General features: G+C 42.3%; 1 protein-coding gene across 8 annotated transcripts in view; it reads right to left on the bottom strand.

The window, feature by feature from the left end:
- The window catches only part of SNX13 (sorting nexin 13), a 93,928-nt gene that overhangs the window by 24,076 nt on the left and 43,891 nt on the right, over positions 1-25,961 (bottom strand). For all 8 annotated transcript variants that reach the window (XM_048510778.1, XM_048510774.1, XM_048510776.1 and 5 more), the window contains 11 exons: positions 25,621-25,742; positions 22,531-22,652; positions 20,718-20,813; positions 19,328-19,416; positions 11,682-11,765; positions 9,483-9,621; positions 8,127-8,215; positions 5,851-5,950; positions 3,938-4,131; positions 2,096-2,200; positions 1,392-1,524 (listed from right to left, as the gene is read on the bottom strand). In XM_048510778.1, the coding sequence (XP_048366735.1) occupies positions 1,392-1,524; positions 2,096-2,200; positions 3,938-4,131; positions 5,851-5,950; positions 8,127-8,215; positions 9,483-9,621; positions 11,682-11,765; positions 19,328-19,416; positions 20,718-20,813; positions 22,531-22,652; positions 25,621-25,742 (1,273 nt within the window). The remainder of the gene's footprint in view (positions 1-1,391; positions 1,525-2,095; positions 2,201-3,937; positions 4,132-5,850; positions 5,951-8,126; positions 8,216-9,482; positions 9,622-11,681; positions 11,766-19,327; positions 19,417-20,717; positions 20,814-22,530; positions 22,653-25,620; positions 25,743-25,961) is intronic.

Genomic DNA, 25,961 nt, shown 5'->3' with positions numbered 1-25,961 from the left:
CCAAACAAATCCATTTCAGTATCTAAATGCAGCTAGCATTTAACCTAACAAAAGAATGTCATTTAATTTTTACATACGTAGAACTTACAGTACGCAGACAAAATACTATATGCCTGCACCCAACAAATTGATGACTAATTGTATGATCATAATGTGTTCTAACTAATGTACCTGGATATAGTACATGCGTATACAAGTGGGCACGATCTAAGGAAGAGGGCAGGCTGTACAATTTGCAGACTGAGGAGAAGCAGAGTATTCAATAAGTTTGTACATAGGGCAGATGTGCATAGGAAATTGAAAATATGACTGAAACTTTTTTGCAGAGTGCGGTTTGGAGTATGAGTACACAAATTTACTGGAATGTGTGTGGCTATTACAGCATCTTAGTGAAAAAAAGTAGGTGAAACCTCTATATTCACTAGATTTATTCACAATGAAACTGTAACATTGAGCTATTAGAATAATACCCAAGGGGGGGGGGGGGGGGGAAAGTGATTGCTGCTTGGACAAATGTTTTCAGCATCCAAAACAAAAGGATTATTAGTGAACTCTATGAAACTCAGCTGCACACACTACACTACTGCCATGTAATCAAAACAAGGTGAAAGGTGTGTGGTATGCTCCTTAATAGCCACCATGCTAGTCCTGTCTCACTTTGAAATTCAGAAGAAATCCACATGTACTGATAATATTCACCACTAGGAAGCAGCAAAGTAAACCTCCAAAAATGTGCCTTTTTATATGTTGATGGTTTTATCTACAGAAAAAGTGTTCTAAGGCAAAGTAAGATTATGGAACTGGGCTAGGTTTTTTTTGCAGAGAGAGGGAAGGAGGAAAACCTGGAGATGGGGGGGAGGGGGGGCAGAAAAAGGTAGGTTGATTGTGGATGGGAAGGAAAGAAGGAAGCAGGAAAAGGGGAGACCCTCAGGGACTTGCAATAAAGGAAAGAAGAAATAGTAGTGCAGAGGAAAACGAGATGCCCTCCGCAAGTTCCCACTTGTAACATTATAATCCAGTGCTTAGTATGCTTATGTAAGCATATAATTTATACAAGGAAATTCATTTAAGTTTTGTATCTAAGCCCAAATATAAAATCACTGCAGAATGCAAATGAAGATGTTTAAACCTGTACAGATTGGGCACACACTTTGTACAATGAGGAAGCTACTCTGAGACTTATCTGTGCCAGGCTTCTCTGACAACTCCTTCAGTCTGAGTTACCTTTTGGTAATTGAGGCTAAGTGGGTGACAGGAAAGGATTTCAGTGTGACTTTTAGTCTACTTTTACTGGATTCCTCCTGTAAACTGTTCTTAAAATGCTATAAATCCTGAGCCGATGTGATTAGGCAAAGCAGAATATTTAAACAAACTCAAAGACAAAATGTTACCTCCATCACCATCATCTGATCCTCTGAAGCTGGGATCTTTCAGCATATCTAGTTCAGCAAGCATTCGAACATACAGTACGTGCTGTTTGAATGAAGGGTAGAATTTCTCATCCCGAAGCATCAATTCATATACCTTATGGAATTAAAGTTAAGTATTATCCAATAAATACATTGCATAGAAATGATATATTGCATATGCTTAATGGCTTGTCCCATTAAGAGCGCAATTAAGATCAGGGGGGCCGAAGGATGGCACTGCTGCCGTGCTGCCTCCAAATGGCTTTTGGGTAGCTGGGGAGGCAAAAAAACACAATAGGCCTCTCCTCAGCCACCTGAAAGTCCTCCACAGGGGAAAACAGAGACAATTAGAGCCAGCTTGGTGTAGTGGTTAAGAGCAGGTGGATTCTAAACTGGAGAACTTGCTTTGATTCCCCACTCCTCCACCTGAGTGGCACAGGTTTATCTGGTGAACCAGAGGTGTTTCCACACTCCTACATTCCTGCTGGGCTAGTCACAGTTTGATAGCCAAAAAAAAATAAATCAATTTTTGCCAAAGTCATAGAAGGCAAACTACAGTGGTCGCGAATGTGGAAACCATAGCATAATATTCCTGGGAAAATCTTTGATTTCACACAAATTGGCAAAATAAATCCTAAACAAACCATTTCCACCCATCCACATGAAACAGCAGAAATGTGCCATACCTTTTTCTGAACCTCATCAAAGATTTCTGGGGTTGGGTCCTCATGATTCAGTTTTTCTGCCAACTTCGCTACCAAGGCGTCATCAATGTTAACTCTTGGTGATGCCTGCCACAGAGAGCTAAATAAACCTCTGCTCTGCACTGAGTGACCTTATTTTAATGCCATCCATTTGTATAAATTAAAATACAGAGAAAATAAAGCTACAGATAAACCGTATAAAGTAACTAATATACAACAACTGTTTAAATCAAAGCAAACGAATAGCCTTCAGGTCTACCATCACCCTGAAGTGCATTGCAGTTAAGCGACTACAACGTCAACAACCTTTACTGGCACAATAATACAATTCTATCAACAGCGAATTCAGTAACCAAACAAATATCAGTATATAAATTGAATGGGGAGAGGGAGAGAAAGGAATTAGGCAAGTTAACCCTTGGATCTCTGGTTTATATATAGGTCAAGAATCTATATATACTGGAGCTGTTACCTCGCTGCTGGTGTTATCTAATAAAAAGGTGATCTTTTGCAAATCGGATGCATGCTCTTTTTTTGCTAACAGTGGAGATAGCCATTTTGTCTAGGTGCCATAAGGAAGGGATAGCATAAGGAGCAGCAGTGGCGTAGGAGGTTAAGAGCTCATGTATCTAATCTGGAGGAACCGGGTTTGATTCCCAGCTCTGCCACCTGAGCTGTGGAGGCTTCTCTGGGGAATTCAGATTAGCCTGTGCACTCCTACACATGCCAGCTGGGTGACCTTGGGCTAGTCACAGCTTCTCAAGCTCTCTCAGCCCCACCTACCTCACAGGGTGTTTGTTGTGAGGGGGGAAGGGCAAGGAGATTGTCAGCCCCTTTGAGTCTCCTGCAGGAGAGAAAGGGGGGATATAAATCCAAACTCTTCTTCTTCTTCTTCTTCTTCTTCTTCTTCTTCATAATAGGTGCCATAAGGAGTGGACAGTATAATAAAATATGTACTACAGAGTCTGGACAGTCCCTATTACATGCACAAAGCCTTTGCTGATAGGGAGTTTTGGCAAATGTACATAAGCAGCAAAGTACAAGTGTTTAATCACTGTTTGTTTTAATAAAAAGGGTTGAAGCACTTGGGTTAACATTCTTCCATTCAAACCAATGGGCTTCTAAAGTTCTGGTTTGGCTGTGTTACAGCTTTGGCCAGACATAATTTATTTGTGGGGAGGAGATACAAGCTGAAACAAGCGAACAGGAGATGAGGCAGTGGTGCGAAGGAGTGGCAAGAACTACGATTATGCAAAAACCCAAGTTCTGTGGCACTTTAAAAACTAATAAAACTTACTCCAGCATAAGCAAGGGTGAACTGTGTATTCTTAGCTAAGACTTTTATGAGCCATTTCTGATATTTAATTTATTCTGCTTCAGATATGTGTCCTATTACAGTTTGAATTTCATGTTTAAATCAAACTAAACACAAAAAGACAAAAAAGAGAAACAAAAATGAATGTCCTCTTAAAGTCGCAACACAGTGTCTTATTGTATTAAGTTCACCAAGCTGGTTCCATATTCAATCTTTAGCATACTTGTCGGTCACTCTATTTTAAGGAGTTGCGTAACACCAAACATTTATAACAGCTCTAGACAAAAATGTCACTGTTAATACCATGGATACAAATTTTTTCTCTTGCTGACCCTTCTTGGGATGTAAAAGCTGAACGAATAAAAAGGATCAACTTGGCAATGTAGCTGCTACGCTGAGATTTCAGTGTTCACAACTTTATTTTAAGCTTGTGATGTAATGTTTTTCTTTTATAATTCATTTCCACAAGCACATTCTTCAAGGAAATATTAGCCTGTTCAGCTTTTTACCTTCTCTGACAAATACTGGTCATAAACTCCAACTGCAGCTGTTCTTAACAGGTCTTTGGTTTGAGTTGTCTGATGCCTTCCATCTTTCTTAGGGCTTGATAGAACAGCTAGCTGCTGCTGTGCTGTAACCCTGTATCCTTCTACAGTCATCCAGAAGAAGAGATGCGCTTGGCCTCCCACCTGCTGCATGTAATCTGCCAAAAAAATATTAATTACGGTGATAAAAATATTCAGGAATATAATTTGTCTTGACAAACTGAATGTGATAGTTTTGAAAAAATTAAAATAGTATGGTGAAATATAAAGATGTATAATAAATCTATAACAATAAAAAGAATAGCATGATGAACTATTGGAATAATGAACTATGCTTATCCTAGTTTTGGACTAGAACGAGTACAAATGCAATCAAACAAACAATACAAACATGGCCCATGAACTCTGACAGCATCAGATTTATGATTTAGTATAAAATACAGGATTTTTCATAGAAGCAGCCTAAGCTAAGAAAGCATAAAGTCAGATTAATATCAGCACATTCTAAAGTACATTCAAAGTGACTTACTTCCACATAGGTATATTTAGGATTAGAGTCTATGATCCCCCACTAAACTAGTTAAAGGCTCGAATCTAAACTGGCTAGAAACTCTTCTAGGACACAAATACAGTGGGTTGCTAGGGGCAATTTTGCATGCAACATTTCTCAGAATACTTCCTGTCATTCTCAAAAAAGTCTGTGCTTTGAAGTGCAGAGGAGTGGGAAATTATTGTCTGTCATGACTCCAGGGCAGCCTCAACATGGAGGGAAGTTCAGTCTGCCCATCACCATCAAACTCTGACTTGAAAAAAGAAGTACACACAAAAAGGCAGAAAAGATAATGCGGTAAGGTGGAGCTCCACAGACAGCTCCATCCACAAGCTGGGCACCCAGCCACTCCCAAAAGTGCAAAAGCCTCCCCGCCGCTGAACAGCCTCCAGGGGGCTACTCCAAGTTAAACCACAATTTTCAGTGGCTCAACTCTGAACCAAACACTGCCGACCCCCTCCCCGAGTCATGTCTCCGGACTGCACAGGAATGCTGGTGCCCCAGGGAGGGTGAATCTGCTGGTGTGACTGGCGCAATGCTCCCACAGCGGATTCGCTCCCCTCCCCTTTGGAAGGGGCTCACAATCTTCCAGATCAGGGGTTTTTTTGGGTAGTTTAACCATCCAGGAGGCTCTGCTGCTACTTGTCCTTCCCATCCTCGTAATTTTTCTCTAGCTTGCCTACACCTCATCACACCTCGCTCCCCTGACTTGGCAGAGAAAGAGAAGCATTCCCTTTTGCTCCATAGATAAGACAGCAACCCTGAATTTAAAAGACCACTGAAATTTTACTTCACAGATTTCTTCCCAAGCCAAGAGGATCTACACATTACTCCTCTGGAGACATGTTGGTTCATAAGAACTGGTTTTTTAAAGGCCAATACATTAGTTGAGTGTTCATTTCCCAGTGTTAAGTGGTTTTAATTTACTAGTGGTAATTACATTCCAGTAATTTTATCATCATGATGCATTGGGACTTAAACCCCCCCCCCCACACACACCTTTATTTCTCCAGCATTCTTCCCAAAAATCAATGACAGTGAGCAGCTTAGTGTAAGGGAAAGAATGCTGCTAATTACAAAATGTGGCTACTGCTATCTGAATACACTACAGTACACTAAGGCAAAAGTGGTCTGCGTAGTCTTTTAACTTGAGAAGTACCTGGTATATGCCTGTGCTGAACTTGGGTGCAGCAAGTAAAAATCAAATTGTCTGTCTTTCTGTAATGCAAACATGGTTACAGCACCATATGAAGATAACTCATAGGACTAAAATCACAAAACCAATCAGGATTTTTAAAAACAACAACAACAGCTAATGTTCTCTTACCCATAAAAAATTGTAGTGCAATATTGTGTACTAGAATGGTGTCCAGAGGGACTGTGCAAAGTTTTCCACATTTTACAGCCAGTTTCACAGTGTCTATTTCCTGGATAAAGACCACAGCACGTTAATAGGTTCATTAGTTAAAAGAGATATACCACGAAACAGCACTATTTTAGAAGCACCATGTATGCAAGCTTCCCACCACATGTTCTTCTTTACAGCAACAAGTTCAGTAACTAACTTTTGAAAGGCTGGATTAGGGGAGGGGGCACAGGGTCAGCAGGCAGGGAGGCTCAATTGTACAGAAGAGATGGCTCCTGCAGCACATGAGCCCCATTCCCCCAATTAGGTTGCTGCTAGAAGGTAGGAGAGGCTGACTTGCATAGAAGAGATGGCTCATTCTGCAGCATGCAGCCCCTGTTCCCCCAATTAGGCTGCTCTTTGGAGGTGGGGGGAAGGGAGAGGGAGACCTTGGTAAGGCAGAAGCTGCGGCTGTTAATCGGCGAGACTACGGAGAGTGAAGAGGTAGGTAAGCTAAAGTTTCCTGAAAAGATGTTCAAAGATGTCATGTTCTATGCAGTGGGAGAAACACACCTCCGCTAATCTTCCTTCCACCAGCTTTGCTCTTCTACCTGCAGAACCTTACAATTTCCTGCCTTCCTTTTCCAGGACTACACATTGACAGGTGGTCATGCAAGACTTCTGGGATAGGGGGCTTAGGTTACATTCTAAACACTCACAGGAGAAGAGTTTTTGGGGTTGGTGACTGTTAATTGTTTAGACTTAACAGTTCAAACCCCCCCCCCCTTTCCTCCTGCCCTGCTTTGTGCTCTGCTGAGGTGCTACATGTCCTGGAGCAGACTGGAGTTGAATTGGGTGAAGGAGAAGAGGATGGGCTCTTCTCTCCCCCCACCCACACTGCTTTACAAGTGGGAGCTGTGTTATTCTTGGCTTTGCCAAAGGCCATGAGTAGACCTGCCCTCGTATTTGATGATTTGGCTGTCCTCCAAGAGCCTGATTTCACACCTTGGGAAAGGACACACACACACACACAAGAATGGTGGGGAGGGGGTGTCTGTTCATATGCCATCAAGTCACTTTGGACTTATGAATCAATGATCTTCAAAATGTCCTCTTGGGTTATGCAAACTGAGGTCTGCAGTTTCCATTACTGAGTCAATACATCTCAAGGATGGTCTTCTTCTTTTCATACTGTCTTCAATCTTTCTTAGCATTATTGCCTTTTCCAGTGAGTCTTTTCCGGTGACTAAAGTATAGTATCTTCAGTTTAGTTATTTCATCTTCTAGGAGCATTATTACCAGATAAAGCTTTTCCTGGGCTACACTTTATCAGGTTGTGAAGGAGCGTGAGGTGTGTTTGGTGCTTCAAAATTATATACACTGCATACACTATATATATGACTCCGTGGGCCAGGCCTTGGTGTGGGAGGTAAGCTCAGTGCTGGAGTGGCAGAGCACAGGGCCAGAGGGACAAGGAAGGGCAGGCTTGCTCTTGACCATGAGGCCCTGACTGCGGAAAAACAGTGCAAGAGGTGAGGCTGGGAGGATAAAAAGGAGGAAGGGCAAAGCTCCAAGGAGGATAACATTGGCCGCCTGTTGAGATGGGAAATTTTGGTGTGTCAGGAGAGAGAGGCAACAAGTGAGACCTCTGCCCTCACTTTTGAGGCCCTTGAGGACCTGGCAGAACCTGCAGGAGCAAGGTTGCAGGATGCGGCCTCAATAACAGGGGGGCACAGAATAGTTGATTATACACTCTTATTACATATGTTTATATAAAGAAAAATATGCATATAATATATGAGGTCATCATTTCGTGCTTTTGCTCTCGTTATAAAAAGTGTAGATCCAGCCCAAGACTTTTGAGCATTGGCCAGGCCTTCAGATTAATAAACAAGGCTGGGACTGTAAAACCTTCTTTTACCTTTTTGCTTTGTGATGATGGAATTATCAATGGAAAAAACTACATGTAGGCTGGGGACAGACTTTGGTATCTAGCAGGCATATGATAAAAAATAGTAGCATTATTAGAATGATGTCACAGAAGACATACCAATTTGTCAATTTAAATTCAATCTAGTGACAGTAGTCACCCACATAGGCATATGTATGCCAACAAGTTGTGCCAATTGCATAAGAATGTTCATCTGCAAAATATTGAAGCAATATTTTTCCTTATTAACCTTTGAAGTGTCCTGTTAAAATTAGCCTAAGTAAATATGCATTATTTAAAAACTTTACAGCAGAGAAAATATACTTACTTTTCCTGTCTGCAATCTCAGTATTCTTGAATCACATATTTTCTTCACAAACAATAAGCTATTTATTTGATTTTTAATATTGTTGATATCTGAAAATAAACATAATAAGTAAACCTCAAAAGCACAGGAAGCTTTCACTGGAGTATTGTGATGTTATGACAAAGTAGGTATTATTTAAATTGTTGTTTTAGGAACACATAAGGAGGAAGTAATGATGCAAAACACAACAAAAATACTGTTATTCTTGTTGGGAAGAATACATTACAGGAAAGGTAGTGTTTTTCGGATACCTGAATACAGGTAATGTATGAACATGCACTGAATTTTTGGAAAATGAAAAGAATACTAACATTACAAAGATTTTTGAACAAATGCTCAACTTTACTCATGGAATTATATTCCTTTCTCTCTCTCTCTCTCTGTCTGTCTGTCTCTCTTTCTTTCTTTAGGGGGGTTTAAATGAGCTATATTTTGCCAATGCCACTTTAGATACCCTTAAACATATGTGGCTGGAGTTCATCTACTGAAATCCTTCTATCAGTGCTGTACATATTGTGACTGCATCATAAACATGCACAATTTACTATGAAGATACTGAATTCCCATGGCCAAGAAGGTCTGTTTTTTGTCTGCAGCCCTCATTAATGCAAAGTTGGTCATGACCTAAAAATATCCTAAGTCAGATCTAGGGTAGATCTAGGATTTTTAAAGTATGAGACCCCCATTCTCTGCATATCCTTAACCTTAACATGACTACCAAAAGAAAATAAAAAATTGCCAAACAAGTAAATTTCACGAGGCTTTAAGGTAACCAATATCATCTTTTAAAGTAAATTATATCATAGTACTTAAACGTGTGATTGAATATTGTCCAGTTAAAAACAACACAAGATTTTCAGGACATCTGCATATTTGCTGCACACCCTCCATTAACTTAGGTATTATGGGAACAACAGGCATACTTATACAGAATTGATATCCACGCAAATCCATCTGCCTTATAACAACATGAAAACACCAGAGGTTTGTAACATTCATTGTTTCACAGAGAAACAATTTGAAGCTTGTAGGCATCTCAAAAGAGATCATCATTTAAATCACATTTAACATAAGAACAATGGTAGGGAAGAAGCAGGCCTTTGCAACCTGTTTCTGTGTTGTTGAATTAAATGCAACTGTTGATTTTACCAGAACTCTGATGCTGACCAATATGCTCCCACCCAACCCTAAGACAACTTCTTGTATTAAACTTTTACAAAAATTACATTTCCTTAATATTGACTAGTTGGCATGTTTTGTTTGAAAAACATATGTTATGATGGTTTAGCAGGAAAAGGAAAGCATTAAAATACCAACCGTCTCCAGCTGTATCTAAAGATCGAAGATACTGCAATTCTTCTGCTGCTTTATCCCTTACTGCTTCCAACTCTCCTACATTGTCACTCAGTTTAATAATGTTCATAAAGGCCTCATAGCTGCAAACAGAATCACGGATCTAAAAACATGCAGATGTGGTAAAATTATTTTAATCAGCCAAAATTAACTGTATGTAACCATTATTTTTTCATGTAAATAAACAGTTCGGGGTTTCCCCCCTTTTCCAAAATCACTGCTTTTAACTCTCTTCATATTGTATCCTCTAAGAAGCAAACTTCATATCTTGTTATCAGCATTTACATTTCCTGACAAGGGAATAGAATTTTTGATGGTTCGTGCTTCTCCTGAGGGTTCTGCTGCTCCCCCCCCCCCCCACTAGCTCTAACCCATCGCTTTAGTCTCTCTCCGGATTTCTGCACACATTTTTGTGCCTTAAGTTTTCACTTCAGGTTCTTTGTTTTTCTTCCTCCCCAACCCCTTTTCAGACAACATATACATATGTATGTGTATCTATATATAGAGAGAGACAGTCATTTAATCCTGTTTTTCAAAAACCAGTCATAATATTGATATATTGATACAAGAAGTTTTAAAAATCTCATTATTTAAAGCAAGTGTGGAAGAAAATAAACTGACCCCACAACTATGAAATGCAAAAAGAGAGCAGATTTTTAATTAATTGTCAAGAAAATCAGGAGTAAGTGGAACATGTGGAAAAGCCCTGAATATCACTGGAAGATTTCAGTTGCATTAAAGTACAGATGTCAAACTCACGGCCCTCCAAATGTTCATGAACTACAATTCCCATCACCCCTTGCCAGTATAGCCAACGCTCATGTTGGGAGGGACTGATGGGAATTGTAGTTCATGAACACCTGGAGGGCCGTGAGTTTGACACCCCTGCATTAAAGAGTAATTACCAAGAGACATCTAACTAACTTGAACTCTGAAAGCAATACAGAATCATCTCTCCTTGTTCTCTAAGAAAAGTACTACTAAAATGGGGCACCACAAGCTCAGCTATTATACTCCCACAAAACATTTAGTCTCATGAAACAAGTGGTCCAGTAAATAACAATAAGGTAAAGAAAGACATAAAACACTGTTATCATTATTACTGCATGAAATGTTAGTAATTCAAAGCTAGGGTCTGTTTGGTATATAATTTCTGTGAAACACTTTCCAACCTAACCACAGTAAACCTTCAGCCTTTCTAATCTAAGAAGGTTATTCTATGTACTAATATGTATATCACATAAATATTTATTACTTAATATTTAAGACTGGTTCCGCTAGCAGAGGCCCTTGTTTCCAGCAGGAGCCACCTCCACCAGACATAAGATGCATCTTGCCAAACAGTGCAGGCTCCACTTGAAAGCCACCATTTTATGTTCTTATGTTCTGGTCTGAGCCTTCTCCCCGTGGCAAGTGAGAGCACTTCTGCACATGACCCACCCACCCTAGCGGAGGGAGAGGGAGAGGGAAGGGAGGGAGGGGGAGGGAGGGGTGGCAAGCAAGGGAAGAGGAGGGAGGGAGGGGAGAGAGTGAGGAGTGGCATGCAAGGGAGGGGAGGGAGGAGGCTTGGCATCTGGACATGACCCACCCTAGTGGAGGGAGAGGGAAGGGACGGAGGGGTGACATGCAAGGGAGGGCAGGAAGTGAGAGGTGGCATGAAATGGAGGGGAGGGAAGGGGGCCCGGCATCTGGACATGGCCTACCCACCCTAGCAGAGGGAGAGGGAAGGGGGAGGGGTGGCATGCAAGTGAAGGGAGTGAGGGAGGGAGAGTGTAAGGGGTGGCATGCAAGGGAGGGGAGGGAGGGGGCCCAGCATCTGGACATGACCCACTCACCCTATCGGTGGGTATAACTGCTTCTAGATGCTTCCATCCATAAAAGGGCTGGTATTAATTTTCAGAAATTCCCTCAGTAGATCCCCATTTTGCCTTATATTGTTGCTGACTTGAGGGGTATGATTTTGAGGATACAGTGCAAAGCAGGAAGAAGAAAGAGGAAGAAAATTCCCTTTCATCCAATGCACCTCTGCTTCGTTTATGATAGGATCCACCCCATGATCAATTTCTGCTATATTTGAAGGAACTGACATACTGGGAAAATTAAGATACACTGGGTACTGAGAGAAGCACAGTGATTTTACTGATCATGGTCTACGAAACCTACCATCCATATGACATACTGATTAATATAATCAGGATCACTGAGCTGGTTTATTAATGGAAGAAGAATTCCTCGAGCAATGATTTCCTGAAAAATAACAGGCAATAAAGTTACAGCTTCATGATGTTAATGTCTAACTTTCAATATCAATTTCAACAAGATTTCTAACTAAAACTGCAGTATGCAAAGAAAGCGGCAAATAAAAATGAGCAAAAAGTCTTACATATAAAATAAGAGTCACATATAACATAAGAATTTATGTTTCTTGAAAAATATTCTAGTGATTGCATTGTATTGTTCAATTTGTATAACGCCCTCCCCAGAAGGGCTCAGGGCGGTAAACAACAACAGCATAATAGCAAACATCAGTAATCATAACGTCAAGCGACAAAACATCAATAAACATAGCATCAATAAACAACATTATAAACATAGCATTATAAACAAGAACATCAATAATCATAACATCATAAACTATAAGGCAACAATAATCATAGCACTACTTTTCATCCTTCAGCAACTTGAATAGCCACAACAAACCCACTACACTCCTATGTATATTCAAGATGGCATAAATCTGAATATACCAAAATTTAGAAGCTCATTTAAGAGTCAAAGATTTGACCTAAGTAATAATTAAATAAGTTCTTAAATGGAGCACATCTCCCATTACAGTCTTGACTCCTCAGATGGCAGGACCTTGTTACAGTATTTGAAGGAAATGAAATATACTGGGAAAGTTAAGATTCACCATGTACCCAGAGAAGCACAGTGAATATACTGATCATGATTTACAAAACCTACCATCGATATGACATGGATGGTAGTTTTTGTTCAGGCAGAACAAGGGCATACTGGCTTAAAGCTGTAGCGCTAGAACAGCCTGCCTGAGACATTGAAGAGGGCTTCATAACTAAGTTTTTATAGGGCATGGTAAAATATATCCTATTCCAGTCAGCATTTTGCAAGGCTGATTGAGTTGAATTGGTCACTACCTTAAAAAGATGTTCTTATGTACTTTAGGATGTTTAGGTTTTTATGAATATGTGGTTGAGATGACAGGTATAGATTTTACTATTCTACAGAAAGCTGGTGCTAGAATTTGTGGGCTCTCTTCAGTCAGAGAAAGACAGGAAGTAAATAAAAATGTTTAAGACTGAGATGCTGATCTTTAGCTAAGATTTCCTTACAAAGCATACAGGGTATAAGGTATTTTTAACAGCTGCACTTCTGTAGTAATTACTATCACTGTCAAACAATGGCTTGGATCCAATAAAATGCTAACAGAAACATAACGTAAATGGACAATGCAGTTCTGCTTGTGAAAGTGTTTGTGCAATCCCTAGTACTATATATTAGTGCTTAAAAATGGTTGCAAAAATGGTTACACAGAATCTGGCACAAGCTAAAACGACCCATTGGATACTCACCGTGAAGGGGTCTTCTCTTGGGTGGTGGAAGCCATCTTGTGGGGTTTTCTCTCTCGACCAATAGGTAGGCAGGAAAAGATTCTTGGTCCCGCCCTGTCGTCTGTTGCCGCCAATTTGCCCCAGTATCTGACCAGCCGAGTAGGTTAACACGACAACAGAACATAGTCCAAAGCAGGAAACATAAAGTTCAACATGGGGAAGGGACCAAGTAAACAATAACAATAACACAAACAAGAAACAGTAAACATGAGCAGGCTCCAATGAATAACAGAACAACTCTGGCCCGAAACGCCTGATGGCCGGAAAGGAGCGAACAGGAGGGAGGGCCAAGATGGCTTCCCACCACCCAAGAAGGACCCCTTCCACGGTGAGTATCCAATGGAGTGCGTTCTCTTGGATGGTTTCAACCATCTTGTGGGGACTCCCAAGCAGTAACCCAATAGGGTGGGTTCAGTTAATCTCCGACAGCGTGCTCTCAGGACTCTTCTCCCGAAAGCGCCTGCAGGGCATCCAGGAGGTCAACCTGTAATGTCTTACAAAAAGGGCAGAAGCAGAGGCCCAAAGGAGGCCGCCATACAGATCCTGCTCCAGAGGAACATGCTTATACAGAGCACGCATGGGAAGCGGCTGTCGCTCATCGTAAGCGAATGAACGCGGCGAAGTAGTAATCCCAAGAGGGATGGGAAGCTGATTGGCCTTATGTGCCTCAATGATGCAAGCTCTGATGTTCGAACTAACAGCCGCTGAGGACATAGGCTTCCCAAGTCTAGGTGGAGCTACGTTGACAAATAAGGTTTCTGACTTCAACTGCTCAGTGCGTATAATAAATGCCTTGAGTGAACGTCTAACGTCTAACGTCCCATCCCTAGGATGGGAGGGTCTGGGGCAAAAATTTGGCAGAACCACCTCCTGGGTCAAATGGAAATGTGACGCGACCTTGGGTCTGAAGGAGGGGTCAAGTTTAAGGACAACCCTGTCTGGAAAAAATAAACACAGATTCGGATTAACTGAAAGGGCCCTGATCTCAGACACCCGCCTGGCCGATGTTATGGCCACCAAGAAGAGGAGCTTCATCCTAAGCCATCGCAGGTGTATAGACTGGACTGGCTCGAACGGGGACTTAGTGAGCGCATCCAGAACTGCATGCAGCCTCCAGGACGGGAAGCGATGAACCACTGGCCCCTGCGACTGCAGAACTCCCTTCAGGAATTTTAGAATATCTGGGTGCCTGGTTACAGGTAGACCGTCCAGCAGTGGGAGGACCGTAGTCAATGCCGCCAGCTGCCTACGAAGGGTGGCACTAGCGGGCCGTTTCGAAGCCTTCCTGTAAAAAGCTAAGGACAGAAGCCACTGAAGGCGACTCTGGATCTATGCCCTTCCTGTTGCACCATCTAGCGAAGCGCCTTCCAGGAGGAGTTATAGATGTAATGGTGGACTTCGCCTGGCCTTGATGATGGTGTCGATATGGCGGTGGAGTAACCTTTCCTTCTCAATCTCTGCGGCTCAAGAGCCAGGCGGTCAGCCTGAGCCACCCTGGATCTTGGTGGAAGAGGGGCCTTGAGACAGCAAGTCGGGCGTTACGGGCAGCGGCAGCAACTGAAGCGATGGCAAGTTGTTGTAGAACTGAGTACCAGGACCTCCTGGGCCAGTCTGGCGCTACCAAGATGACCTCCCTCCACTCTGTCTGCACCCTCCGGAGCAGCTGATGTAATAGAGGTAGAGGTGGAAAGGCATAAAGTAGACCCCCTAGCCAGGGGGCTGTCAGAGCGTCGGTAGCCCTCGCGCTGGGGCAGTAGAACCGTGTCATGAAGCAATCCATCTGCGCGTTGCGAGGGGAGGCAAAGAGATCGATCACCGGTTCTCCGAACTTGGTCGCAATCTCTTGAAATACTTCCGGCTTCAGCTTCCATTCGGCATTGGAGAGCTTGGTCCAGCTGAGCCAATCCGCCTCCACATTCAGACATCCTCTCACATGCTCCGCTCTCAGCGACGCAAGATTGGTCTCGGCCCACAAAAGGATTGGGAATGCTTCCTTGTGTAACTGTAGGGATCGTGATCCCCCTTGATGGTTCGGGTAGCATTTGGCCGATATGTTGTCCATGTGGACGACCACGTGTCGGCGGAGGAGTAGACGTCTGAAGGATTTTAACGCTAAAAAGATTGCTTTGACTTCCAGCACATTGATGGGTAGCTGGGACTGAGCTGCTGACCAGATCACCTGAGCCAGGTGTTGATTCAGTTTGGCTCCCCATCCCGACAGGCTGGCGTCTGAGAATATGTGAAGCACGTTCTGGGGCGCAAATACCTTCCCTTTGGTGAGACTGGACTTGACAGTCCACCATAGGAGACTGTGCCGCACCGCGGGTGGCAAGGACAGGGAGTGATGTTTTGTGTGAATGATCTGAATGGCAAAAGGTCTCAGAAAGGCTTGCAGCGGCCGCGCGTGGGCCCTTGCCCATTGGATTAAGTCTATAGTGGACAAGAGTAGACCCAACAAACTCGCTAGCTGCATCAGGGAGCTGGCCCTCTCTGCTATGACCTTGCGACAGGCCTCCTGGATTTTTGTAACCTTGTTGTGAGGCACAAACAGGGTGCAGGACGTAGTGTTGATTAGAGCCCCCAGGTGTTCCATCTGTTGAGAGGGGAGTGTTGAGCTCTTCTGCAAATTTACCAGGAACCCGTGTTCCGAAAGTGTCCTCTGGACAATCGTGACATCCCTGAGGGCCTGGGTTCAAGACCTGGACCTGATAAGCAGGTCGTCCAGGTAAGGGTATATATCAGGGGTAGGGAACCTTTAACACTCAAAGAGCCATTTGGACCCGTTTTCCACAGGAAAAGAAAACACTTGGAGCCGCAAATAATTTTTGACATTTAAAATAAAGATAACACTATATATATAGGGGTTTTTTTTACCTTTACTCCGCTCATTCTGAGAAGCGCATGGATGCAGCAGGGAGCAGGGCGGGCAAGGATGAAGCCAGCGGCTTGGCCTCGCCGGCCGCTGGGAAAGCGCCCGCCCCGCTCCAATGGGGCGGGCGAGAGGGGAAGCCCGCGGCGCGGCCCAGCCGACCATGGGCAGTTGGTGCGCCCGCCCTGCTGCCTGCAGGGCGGGCAAGTATGGGGCCGGCGGCTCGGCTCGTGGAGCCACAGTGCAAGGGCAGAAGAGCCGCATGCGGCTCTCGAGCCACAGGTTCCCTACCCCTGGTATATATGAATGCCCTTGCTGCGTAGGAGGGCTATCGGGGCTACCAAAACTTTGGTAAAAACTCTGGGAGCTGTGGCTAACCCGAACGGGAGAGCAACATACTGGAAATGACGGTCTCCCAGAGCAAATCTGAGGAAGCGAAAGTGCGCTTGATTGATTGGGATGTGCAGGTACACTTCCTTCAGATCTAAGGACGTGAGATAGTCGTCCTGTTGAATTGCTGCCACCGTGGACCTGAGAGATTCCATCCTGAAGCGGAATTTCCGCAGGTGCCTGTTGAGGTGCCGAAGGTTGAGAATGGCTCTGGTGTCCCCGTTCTTTTTGGGGACCGTAAAGAAGTGGGAATAAATTCCTTGGCCGCGTTGGTTCATTGGCACCGGTTCTATCGCCTGGATGGACAGTAGGTGCACGATGGCAGCATTCAACCTGTCCCTCTTCTCTGGTTGGGATCCTATGGGAGAGGGAATGAATTTGTCTTTGGGCCAGAAAAGGAACTCTAAGGAGTAGCCTGAAGAAACTATCTCCTGAATCCAGCGGTCGGCATGGGCGAGCACCCACAGGTGCTGGAAGTGACGTAGTCGCCCGCCGACCGGAATAGCTAAAGAGTCAGGCCTTGTTGTTGGTACTGGGTTCAGATCTGAAGGGTTTTCCCGACTTGCCCTGACCCTTAAAGTCCTGTCGTCTATGAAAGGAATTGTGTCCCTGCCAGCCGGTCTTTTTGTTGTCCCTCTGAGGGTGATATGCGGACCGAAAGGAGCGAAAGGAAGGCCTAGGTGTGAACCTAGGTTTGTCAGATCTAACTGACCTAGGCATGGTCTTTTTGTGGTCTTTTGTTTCCACTAATATTTTGTCTAGCTGTGTTCTGAATAGAATTCCCCCTTGGAAATCGTAGCTGGCCACTACCGTTTTTGACAGATTGTCTGCTTGCCACGGTTTTAACCACAGCAACCGCCGAGCTACGGATGCAGAAGCCATGATGCGCGATGTTGTTAAAAAAGCATCTAAGGAGGCATCTGCTAAGAAGGAGACAGCCATCATCACTCTCTCCACCCCCTCCCTGATGCCCTGATCCTGGGGAAGAATGATGGACAAAAGACGTTGTAGCCACACGATGGTGGCCCTGGAGACTGTGGATGCAGGAGCCAGTATTCTAGCCGCCATGGCCGCCCCTTCGTGCACTCTGCGCATGCTGGCGTTGGCCTTTCTATCCATGGCATCCTTTAAGTTGCCTTTACCGTCTTGACAGACCAAACCCCCGGAGTGCAGGGCAGAAACTGGGCCGTCTATGGTAGGGGTCCTAATTAAGTTGTGGAGGTGCTCTGGGGCCAGATATAATTTTTTGAAAATTTGAGGGAACCCCCTATTTGCCGCTGGGCTGATCCATTCTTTTTAAAATTTTCTTTCGAATGACTCGGGAAGTGGAAAAAACTGCACACTTTCCTCTTCAGCGAAGATGTCAGTAAGCCCTTTAGGGACGCCCTTGATCGGCTTAGAGGGCTTGGTAGCATTGGGGTCTTCAGCTTCTGCTGAATCATGAAGATCAAAAGCTGAAATAGTTTTTGCTAGTAAGATTGCCAGTTGTTCTGACTTGAACAGGCGATGTGTTTGTTCCGCGACTTGGGGAACTTGGGTGTCTGGATCAGAGAAATGGTCTGAATCTGGATCCAGTTCACCCTCACTGACATCACTAATGTCAGAGTCCAAAATGCTGGGGCGCCAGCGCGACACCTCTCTGCCTGGCCTGGGTGACCTAGAGCGGGCTTGAACCCTGCGATGCCTTTCACTAAGGCCAATGGAACTGAGGTGGTGATCAACCTCCTCTCCAATGGAGGAGCGCATTAATTCCACCAACTGGTGGGGGGAAAAGCGGCTCCAATCCGCCGGAATGTCGCCCGCCCTAGTTGGGACCGGAGGGAGCGAAGACTCTTGCCTGACCAACGACGAGTTTGTGGTGCGCTCAGGATTCCATTGCCGCTGCAGAGGCGGTGCAGGTAGGGCGGGGCGGGCCAGCGCGGGGCCTTGCAGACCTCCGTTTGCGCCCGGGGCCTGTTCCAGAGGCCCGTGAGCGCGGCTGCGGCTCTCCCTTGGCGCCTCCCGGCGACCGGAGAAAGGATCGGCTGAGGTAGCGCGGCGCCCGTTGCGGCCGCGCGGAGAGCGGGAAGAGCTCCTGCGTCTTCCCCTGCGATCCGCCGCGATCTCCCTCTCCTCCGACTCAGCCCAGCCACTACGTGGGGGCGAGCGGAGGGCTCGGGCGGAGGCCCGGGTATTTTCTGCAGCCGACCTGCAGAAGGACTCCCTCTCCGGGGAAAATGGCGCCGTCGCCATTGCTGAGGTGAATTTTGTACAGCGTTGCAGTGCTTTCACCGATCCGACACCGTTGGTCCCAGGGAAGGGAGGAGGTGTGGGGGGCAGAGATAAGGATCACAAACAAGGGAAATCACAATAAAGACAAAAACACACACTGAGGTAAAGTTAGGAAGATTAAGCACGGAGCCTGACGAAGTTGCTGCACTACCTACGAGGCAGGAAAAGATACTGGGGCAAATTGGCGGCAACAGACGACAGGGCGGGACCAAGAATCTTTTCCTGCCTACCTATTGGTCGAGAGAGAAAACCCCACAAGATGGCTGAAACCATCCAAGAGAACGCAAACAATGGCATAAGTCTAACAAGTTGCGACTGCTGCCTTTTTTGCGGTTTCCACTTGTACAAGAGCTCAAGCTCAAGCAGAAAATTTTGCAATGGATTCACCCCCAACAAAAGCTGCAATTTAATATTGCAATTAAAACACTGATTGACTAAATAACTGAAATTTGGTTTACTGGTAATAAAACTAAGACTGCAGTCTTATGCGCACTTGCTTATAAGGGAACATGCATACTAATGATGAAGTTCACAGAAAGAACATGTAATATGAGACTACTCTAGTCAGACAACAGCCTTGTCCAGATTATCCATACATTATGCTAAAGAACTGTGGCTACTCCTGTGATAAGGAATGAAACAAAATTTACCCTGACAAAATATCTCATGATCTTGTTCTGGAAGTCTCCAGGAGGTAGCAATAAATACAGTAAAACTTCACATAGATCCCTTAGGAAACCTAAAGGCAAAACACAACATTGTATAATAAAAAATAATACAGAAAATATAATCCTCTCTTTATCTTTTAAAAACCAACCAAAATATGTATACATTATAAGAGAGGTGTGTGTGTGAAGGGTGGGGGGTTGGTAAAAGACAAGTAACAACAGATCAAATTGGCAATGAATATACACTACACATGCCAAAAATTATAGTATTAACTTGAGGTATAGACTGCCAGTTTAAAACTAACAAATACCGTATATACTCATGTATAAGTCAAATTTTTCAGCACATTTTTAATGCTGAAAAAGCTTTTCTCGACTTATATGCGAGTCATTAATTTTTTTGGTGTTTTTACTTTGCCGGCCAGCAGGGGGCGCAGTTTTTATGCTAGAGGCACCAAAATTTCAGGGTACCCTCAGAAGACACTCCTGATAATACCAGCCAAGTATGGTAAAGTTTGGTTCAGGGGGTCCAAAGTTATGGACTCCCAAAGGAGGTGCCCCCATTCCCCATTGTTTTCAATGGGAGCTATTAGTAGATGGGGCTACCCTTTTGAGGGTCCATAACTTTGGACCCTCTGAATCAAACTTCACCAAACCTGGCTGGTCTCATCAGGAGAGTCTCTTTATGATACCAGCCAGGTTTGGTGAAGTTTGGGTCAGAAGATCCAAAGTTATTGACCCCCAAATGGAAGCTAATAGTAGATTTTCCATTTCTGATAATATCCCTCTTAAAATCTAAGTTGGGTTACATTTGGACATACAGATGATGATGAGGAATCCAGTTTTGGAGGATTTTAACTCTTGTGTTTTAGCTTGGTTGCTGGTTGAGCTAAGGTTTTTGTACTTTTAAAGTTATTGTTGATACCATATTGTTCTTGTTGACCCTCTTTTCCACTTACTTTACTGTTTTTCTTTGAAATAAATATTCAAAATATTCAAAAACATTTAATCTACTGATGCCTCAATTGATGTAATTTTATTGGTATCTATTTTTATTTTTGAAATTTACCAGCAGCTGCTGCATTTCCCACCCTTGACTTATACGCGAGTCAATAAGTTTTCCCAGTTTTTTGTGGTAAAATTAAATGCCTCGACTTATATGCGGGTCGACTTATACACGAGTATATACGGTATATTTTTGTTTTCCCCTGATTAATACACAGAACTAAATTCCCAACCCAACCAAACTAAATTCCCAACTAAATTCAAATAGAAATAATTGAACACCACTGATCCAGCTTGAAATTTCAGCTTATTCCAGATGGCTGATTGTGGCACAATTTCTCACAAGTTCTAAAGAAAGAGAAACAACCTTCTTCATCTTTGGGAGATGTGCAGACTAGATCACGACAGGCCTCCTTCTCCATTTCAACCTCAACTTCAAAAAATGTATCTACAAGATCTTCCACTGCACAGAAAACACAAATTGTAAATATTGATTAGATCTGAAATATTATCTGAAACGGCTGCATCTGTCATCCCTATTAAATTATGACAGCTACACCTTAATCGTCGATTTATTTGTGTCTTTTTTTCAGCCAGCTTGGCTCCTATAGTGGTTTACCATAAAAAATGCATCACAATGTACACATAATAGCAATGATTTGTAAAATGAAACAACTTGTAGAATTCTGACGACTCCTGCTCTTATTGAAAATGTAGCTATTCATTAATTTATCCATATTTTTCACTATTTTACATAAAGACGGTACAAGTAAAAAATGAAGAAGTGGGGAAAGACAGGGTAAAATATATTGTACAGAATTATAATAATGATTGGGTAGCTTTTGGCTGTGAAAGTGGTAATGAAGAAAAGGATTTTTCTAGCTAGATGGAAGTTTTAACTTTAAAGTAGGTGAGATATTCAATTTAATTTAAGTGAGGTTTTGTGATGTTGGCAGGAAATCTCGCACATCTTTTATAAAATATGTAAACTCGATACTTGGGGTGGTTTTGTTTACAAGGTAAATTATCTGTTTCTGATGTATTGAGGATGGGTTGTATTTTGTGCATTTGTTATTAACAGTATATAATTTGTGCATTTGTTATTAAATAAAAGTAATCTTTAATTTAAAAAATTAAAAATGTATGCCAATAAAGGCTCATTCATTCATTCAAAATTTAAAAAAAATGAATGTGGAAGTGTGCACTCTAGTCAAAGGCAACACGTGAAAAAAGTAAGGAAACTAATTCCTGTGCTTGGTGGAAGTGGCAGAGTGTGGCACACAAACACTCCTGCTATGTTCCTTGGAAATGACGATATCTTGGGTAGCAGGGCACAATGGCTCCTTCAACCTTCATTTGAAAGGGTGTTCATTTTTAAATGGTGCAAATTCTCAGGGGAATGTATTGTCGAAGGCTTTCGTGGCAGGATTCAACTAGTTGTTGTGGATTTTCCAGGCTGTGTAACCATGGTCTGGTATATCTTGTTCCTAACGTTTCACCTGCCTCTGTGGCTGGCATCTTCAGAGGTGTATTACGGAGAGAAGTCTGTTATACACTACGTCCACTTCCATCCTGTGGACACAAGGTGTATAACAGACTTCTCTCCATGATACACCTCTGAAGATGCAACCTAAGCAACTGATTAGATCTAGACTCTGATCTAACAACCGGGAACTCCTAACAATACCTCAGGAATAAGGGAATAGCTTTAGTCACTATCTCACCTAATCTATCCCTTTAAGCCATTCTTTTTCCATCAATATGATCGCATTATTACAAGAATTCCAGGAATCTGAGATAAAAGAAAACAGCTTCCCCAGTAAAGAGAAGCAGCTTTCTCTAGGTAGTCATTTAAGTCCTGACAAACGGTACTTACTATTCCTTAAATAACCCAGGAATTTCTTATCTATTTAATATTGTATATTTGCAATAATAAAAGTTGTGTTCCTGTCTCAGGCATTGTAGCCAGTGTGATTTTAAAGTATTGTTTTTACTACAAATAGGCAAAGATCTAATATCAAAATATATGACAGCATTAAAATTACAGTAAACTGTTAGCATGTGTACAACACACAGCTCTGATCTGGAAGAACCCGACAGCTTGGAAAAGTTATTTAAGTCCTCTGTATAAAAGCAAGCATCTTGATATTCCTAATGTACTAAATCAATAGAATATTTACCTTTCATTTTATCATCTTGTTCTGTTATCCTCTGCTGAGCTTTTCTGAATATTCTGAGATGGGTGCCAAAATCATCTACAAGTCGAGTAGCAAAATAAGGCAGCCAATCTATTTCTTTTGACCTTTTAAAATAAAAGTTACAAAGATGACATTTTCTTTACAATACAGAAAACCGGCACAGAACTGAGATTTCCGAAAAAGAGTTGTTGCAGGTTGTGGACACCAACAGATTTAGTAGCATAAACTTTCACTTCTAATGCTTAAAACAGTACATACCAAAATCAGAACACTAGGGGGCAACCTTGCACAATTCTTTGCTCAACATTTTTTAAAGACAACAATAAATTGACAGCATTGTGACTTATTTTGGCCACTTATAAATTGGTAGAGAATGAACAGCAACATAATCACAAATGGAACTGTATGGCATTAACAGAAGTATTTTATTATGCTACACTACCAACCAAAAACAGCTGCACTATTAAGACTACCCCAAATGCCCCACAACAGTATGAACCAGTTCCCGAGAAATCTCCATCAGAATACATGTTAAGTACAAAAGAAGAGAGGAAAGAGTGTTTCAGGCCATGTTTAAGGAGTGCAAACATTTACAGTTCTCAGTTTTCTAAAATGGCAACCTGGAAACATAGTTGAATTGAATAGTCAAAGTGCAGATCATATTTACCACATTTCAAAAGCTTCTGAGATTTAAAAAAAATGCAAAAACACAGTCTTGTCCTTTGAAAATAAAATAACTAGCACTAGTTCATCAAAATCTGGCTCAGCACTTTTCAGAATATGCATATTACTGAACTGCTGAGAACAGCAGGCAAATGTGGCAATCCTTGTATAAAAATGTTTGGATGATGCACTAGAAAACCACAGTGATAATTACACAATGCTTGGAGGGCACATATCCCTTATAAGCAAAAGGCCACTAGGTGATTAACCCCCTCTTCCTGATAAGTATAGTCTCTATCTCAGATGACTAAATGTATATGAATGTAACAAACCCTCAGCCAAATCTGTAGATACTTAAATCCAGACACTGGGGCCATGGACAGACAAGAAAGATCTTTCTACAACCCTGAGAAAAGCCCCGGGTGGCAGAAAAATCTGAAACCTAAAAAATGAACACACAAAAAACCCACACTGGGGATCATCCCCCAATAACAGAGGGAGTACTTGTAATTTTAAGGAACAAGCGCCATCAGTGGCTGTGGAGAGGGGGTTGCTGGGAAAATATAGCAGTATTGGCCAGGTTTCAAGTATTAATGTCTGTCAGTAAAAATGGAGGATGAGTCTTTTCCAGAGCTGTTTTTGGCCTTTAGGGGAAGACTCATCAGGTTAGGCCTGGCAGCAACCACCATGTGACTTAATACCATTTGACTTGCATGACTTCCCCAAGACTGGCTACTTGCTATTGTACAACAGGAGTTGTCCCACAAAAGCCAATGCTTTGCAGTGGTTAGAGTTTCAGAGTAGAATCTGGAAACCCCAGGTTCAAGTCCCTAGACTACTGTGGTAGGTCAATGGGTGACTTTTGGCCTGCTATACATTCTCCGCCTCATTTACCTCTCCCAGTTGGAGGAGAGGAAACCAATTTAAGCTGCTTTGGGTCCCCTATAAGGGAGAGAGGTGGGTACAAATGAAGTTAAAAAAAAACAAATTAGCTAAAAATGGGGAGGGAGGTAAAGGTAGGTTTGTTAGTGGGTGGGAAGGAGAGAAGATACAGGGAAAGATGATACGAAGGCTGATGAGAGGAGGGAAAGAAATTGTGTGTGGACAGGAAAATAGGGACCAGCTTGGCATGCAACTGTGCTACTGAGCCATGGGATTTCCAGGAGAATTGCCAGGGAGTAGATAAACTTAAACTGACTGATGGGTGGGAAAGAGAGACAGTAAAAGGTGCTTTGGAGGCTTCTGAGAAATGGAAGAAGAAATAGTGCTAGAAAGAAAAATGAAATGCCCCATGCTTGTTTCCGCAAATACACAAACACTGTGTTTTCTAGCTTTGTGAATATGAAGATTATGGGATTTTTCTGCTGCTCCCAACTTGCTCCCAACTTGAGCTGACAATGGCTCTGATCATTTTTTACTATTTTCAAGGAGAGAGATTCCATTTTTGTTTCTTCATTCCAGGAGACTGTATGATACTTTATTTGCATTCAGCAGCACAAGTAATTCTTATTGAGAATGCAACACCCCCTGGTCCCTTTTGTAACAAAGCTACAAATATGAGCAACCGGAAGCTTCAAACAAGCCCTGAAGTATATTTTATCTCTTTTTCAACTTCCCCTTTTCTCTTTTTTCTTTTCCACTTAATTTCCAGCCTGATGAAGAACTCTGAGAAATTGGAAATTGTATTATTTTATATATCAGTTAGTTTTGGATTTCGTTTCATCAGGCACATGGATACATTATCTTGCTATATGTACACTTCTTTGAAATAAATGAATTAAGAATAAAAGTGTCAACAAACTTCACTGCTACAAAGAAAGATGCATTTTACTGCTCCAAGAAGTCTCAACTGCCCAATGAAAAATCCTGCATACTTTTCACTTTTTGCTTTAACTTAACAGATGGTAAGTTTCTACTTTTTGTGAAAAAGAAGCACTAATTTCATTTCCTACAATCAATGAAGCGGAAATGAGAAGTCCAGCTTTCTGAAAACAGATCACTATGTTTCACAGTAGAAAGAACAAGCAACCAGTATGATGGTTTCACCTAGTTTTTTCCACAACCTTACTACAAATTGAAAAGCACACCATTTCTCTTAATGGTGGCACTGAAACAACTGAATGAGATATTGAGAATGGTTCTCTTTCTATTTGATTTTTAATTACTAAAGTTTCAACAGTTATTGAATTTACGAAATGTTACAGATACAAATTTCAAAGGTACTTTCCCTTTGTAAAAAAACCCAATTTATCACTGATAGGGGCAATAATAATTCAAGGTGGACTATGTCATCAGGTACTTTTGTACTACTTTACCTAATCTGCTGTTTTCAATGTACAGTTATGTAAAAATAATTTTAGGGAAAACTTTATGAATGATTCAAAACTTTTTAACATCGTTTAATCTTACCTAGTAGAAAATTTAATTAGTGCATTTTGAAGAGTCTTCCTGATTTCATGAAGAAAAGATTCATCATCACTTAGTGTGTAATACCAATACTGTACATAGTCTCTCAGAGAAAACTGAATAACCTAAAATTAACAACAAATTAAAATTAATACTTTGTGAAAACAACTAATTCTTTCTAGAGCATTTAACAAGTACTTCTAAAAAACTTTCTGCCACTGTGTCTAAGGATTACAGCAGCTATTAAAGAAAGTATTAAATGTTATAAAAATATCAACTTAAGAACATAATCTGCAAAAACTTGAAGAGGGATACTGACCACTGCCCTGAAAGAGATTTCCATA

Source organism: Sphaerodactylus townsendi, linkage group LG11 (assembly GCF_021028975.2).
Source record: "Sphaerodactylus townsendi isolate TG3544 linkage group LG11, MPM_Stown_v2.3, whole genome shotgun sequence".
NCBI classification, from domain to species: domain Eukaryota; kingdom Metazoa; phylum Chordata; class Lepidosauria; order Squamata; family Sphaerodactylidae; genus Sphaerodactylus; species Sphaerodactylus townsendi.
This window is presented reverse-complemented; position numbering and strand designations above follow the sequence as displayed.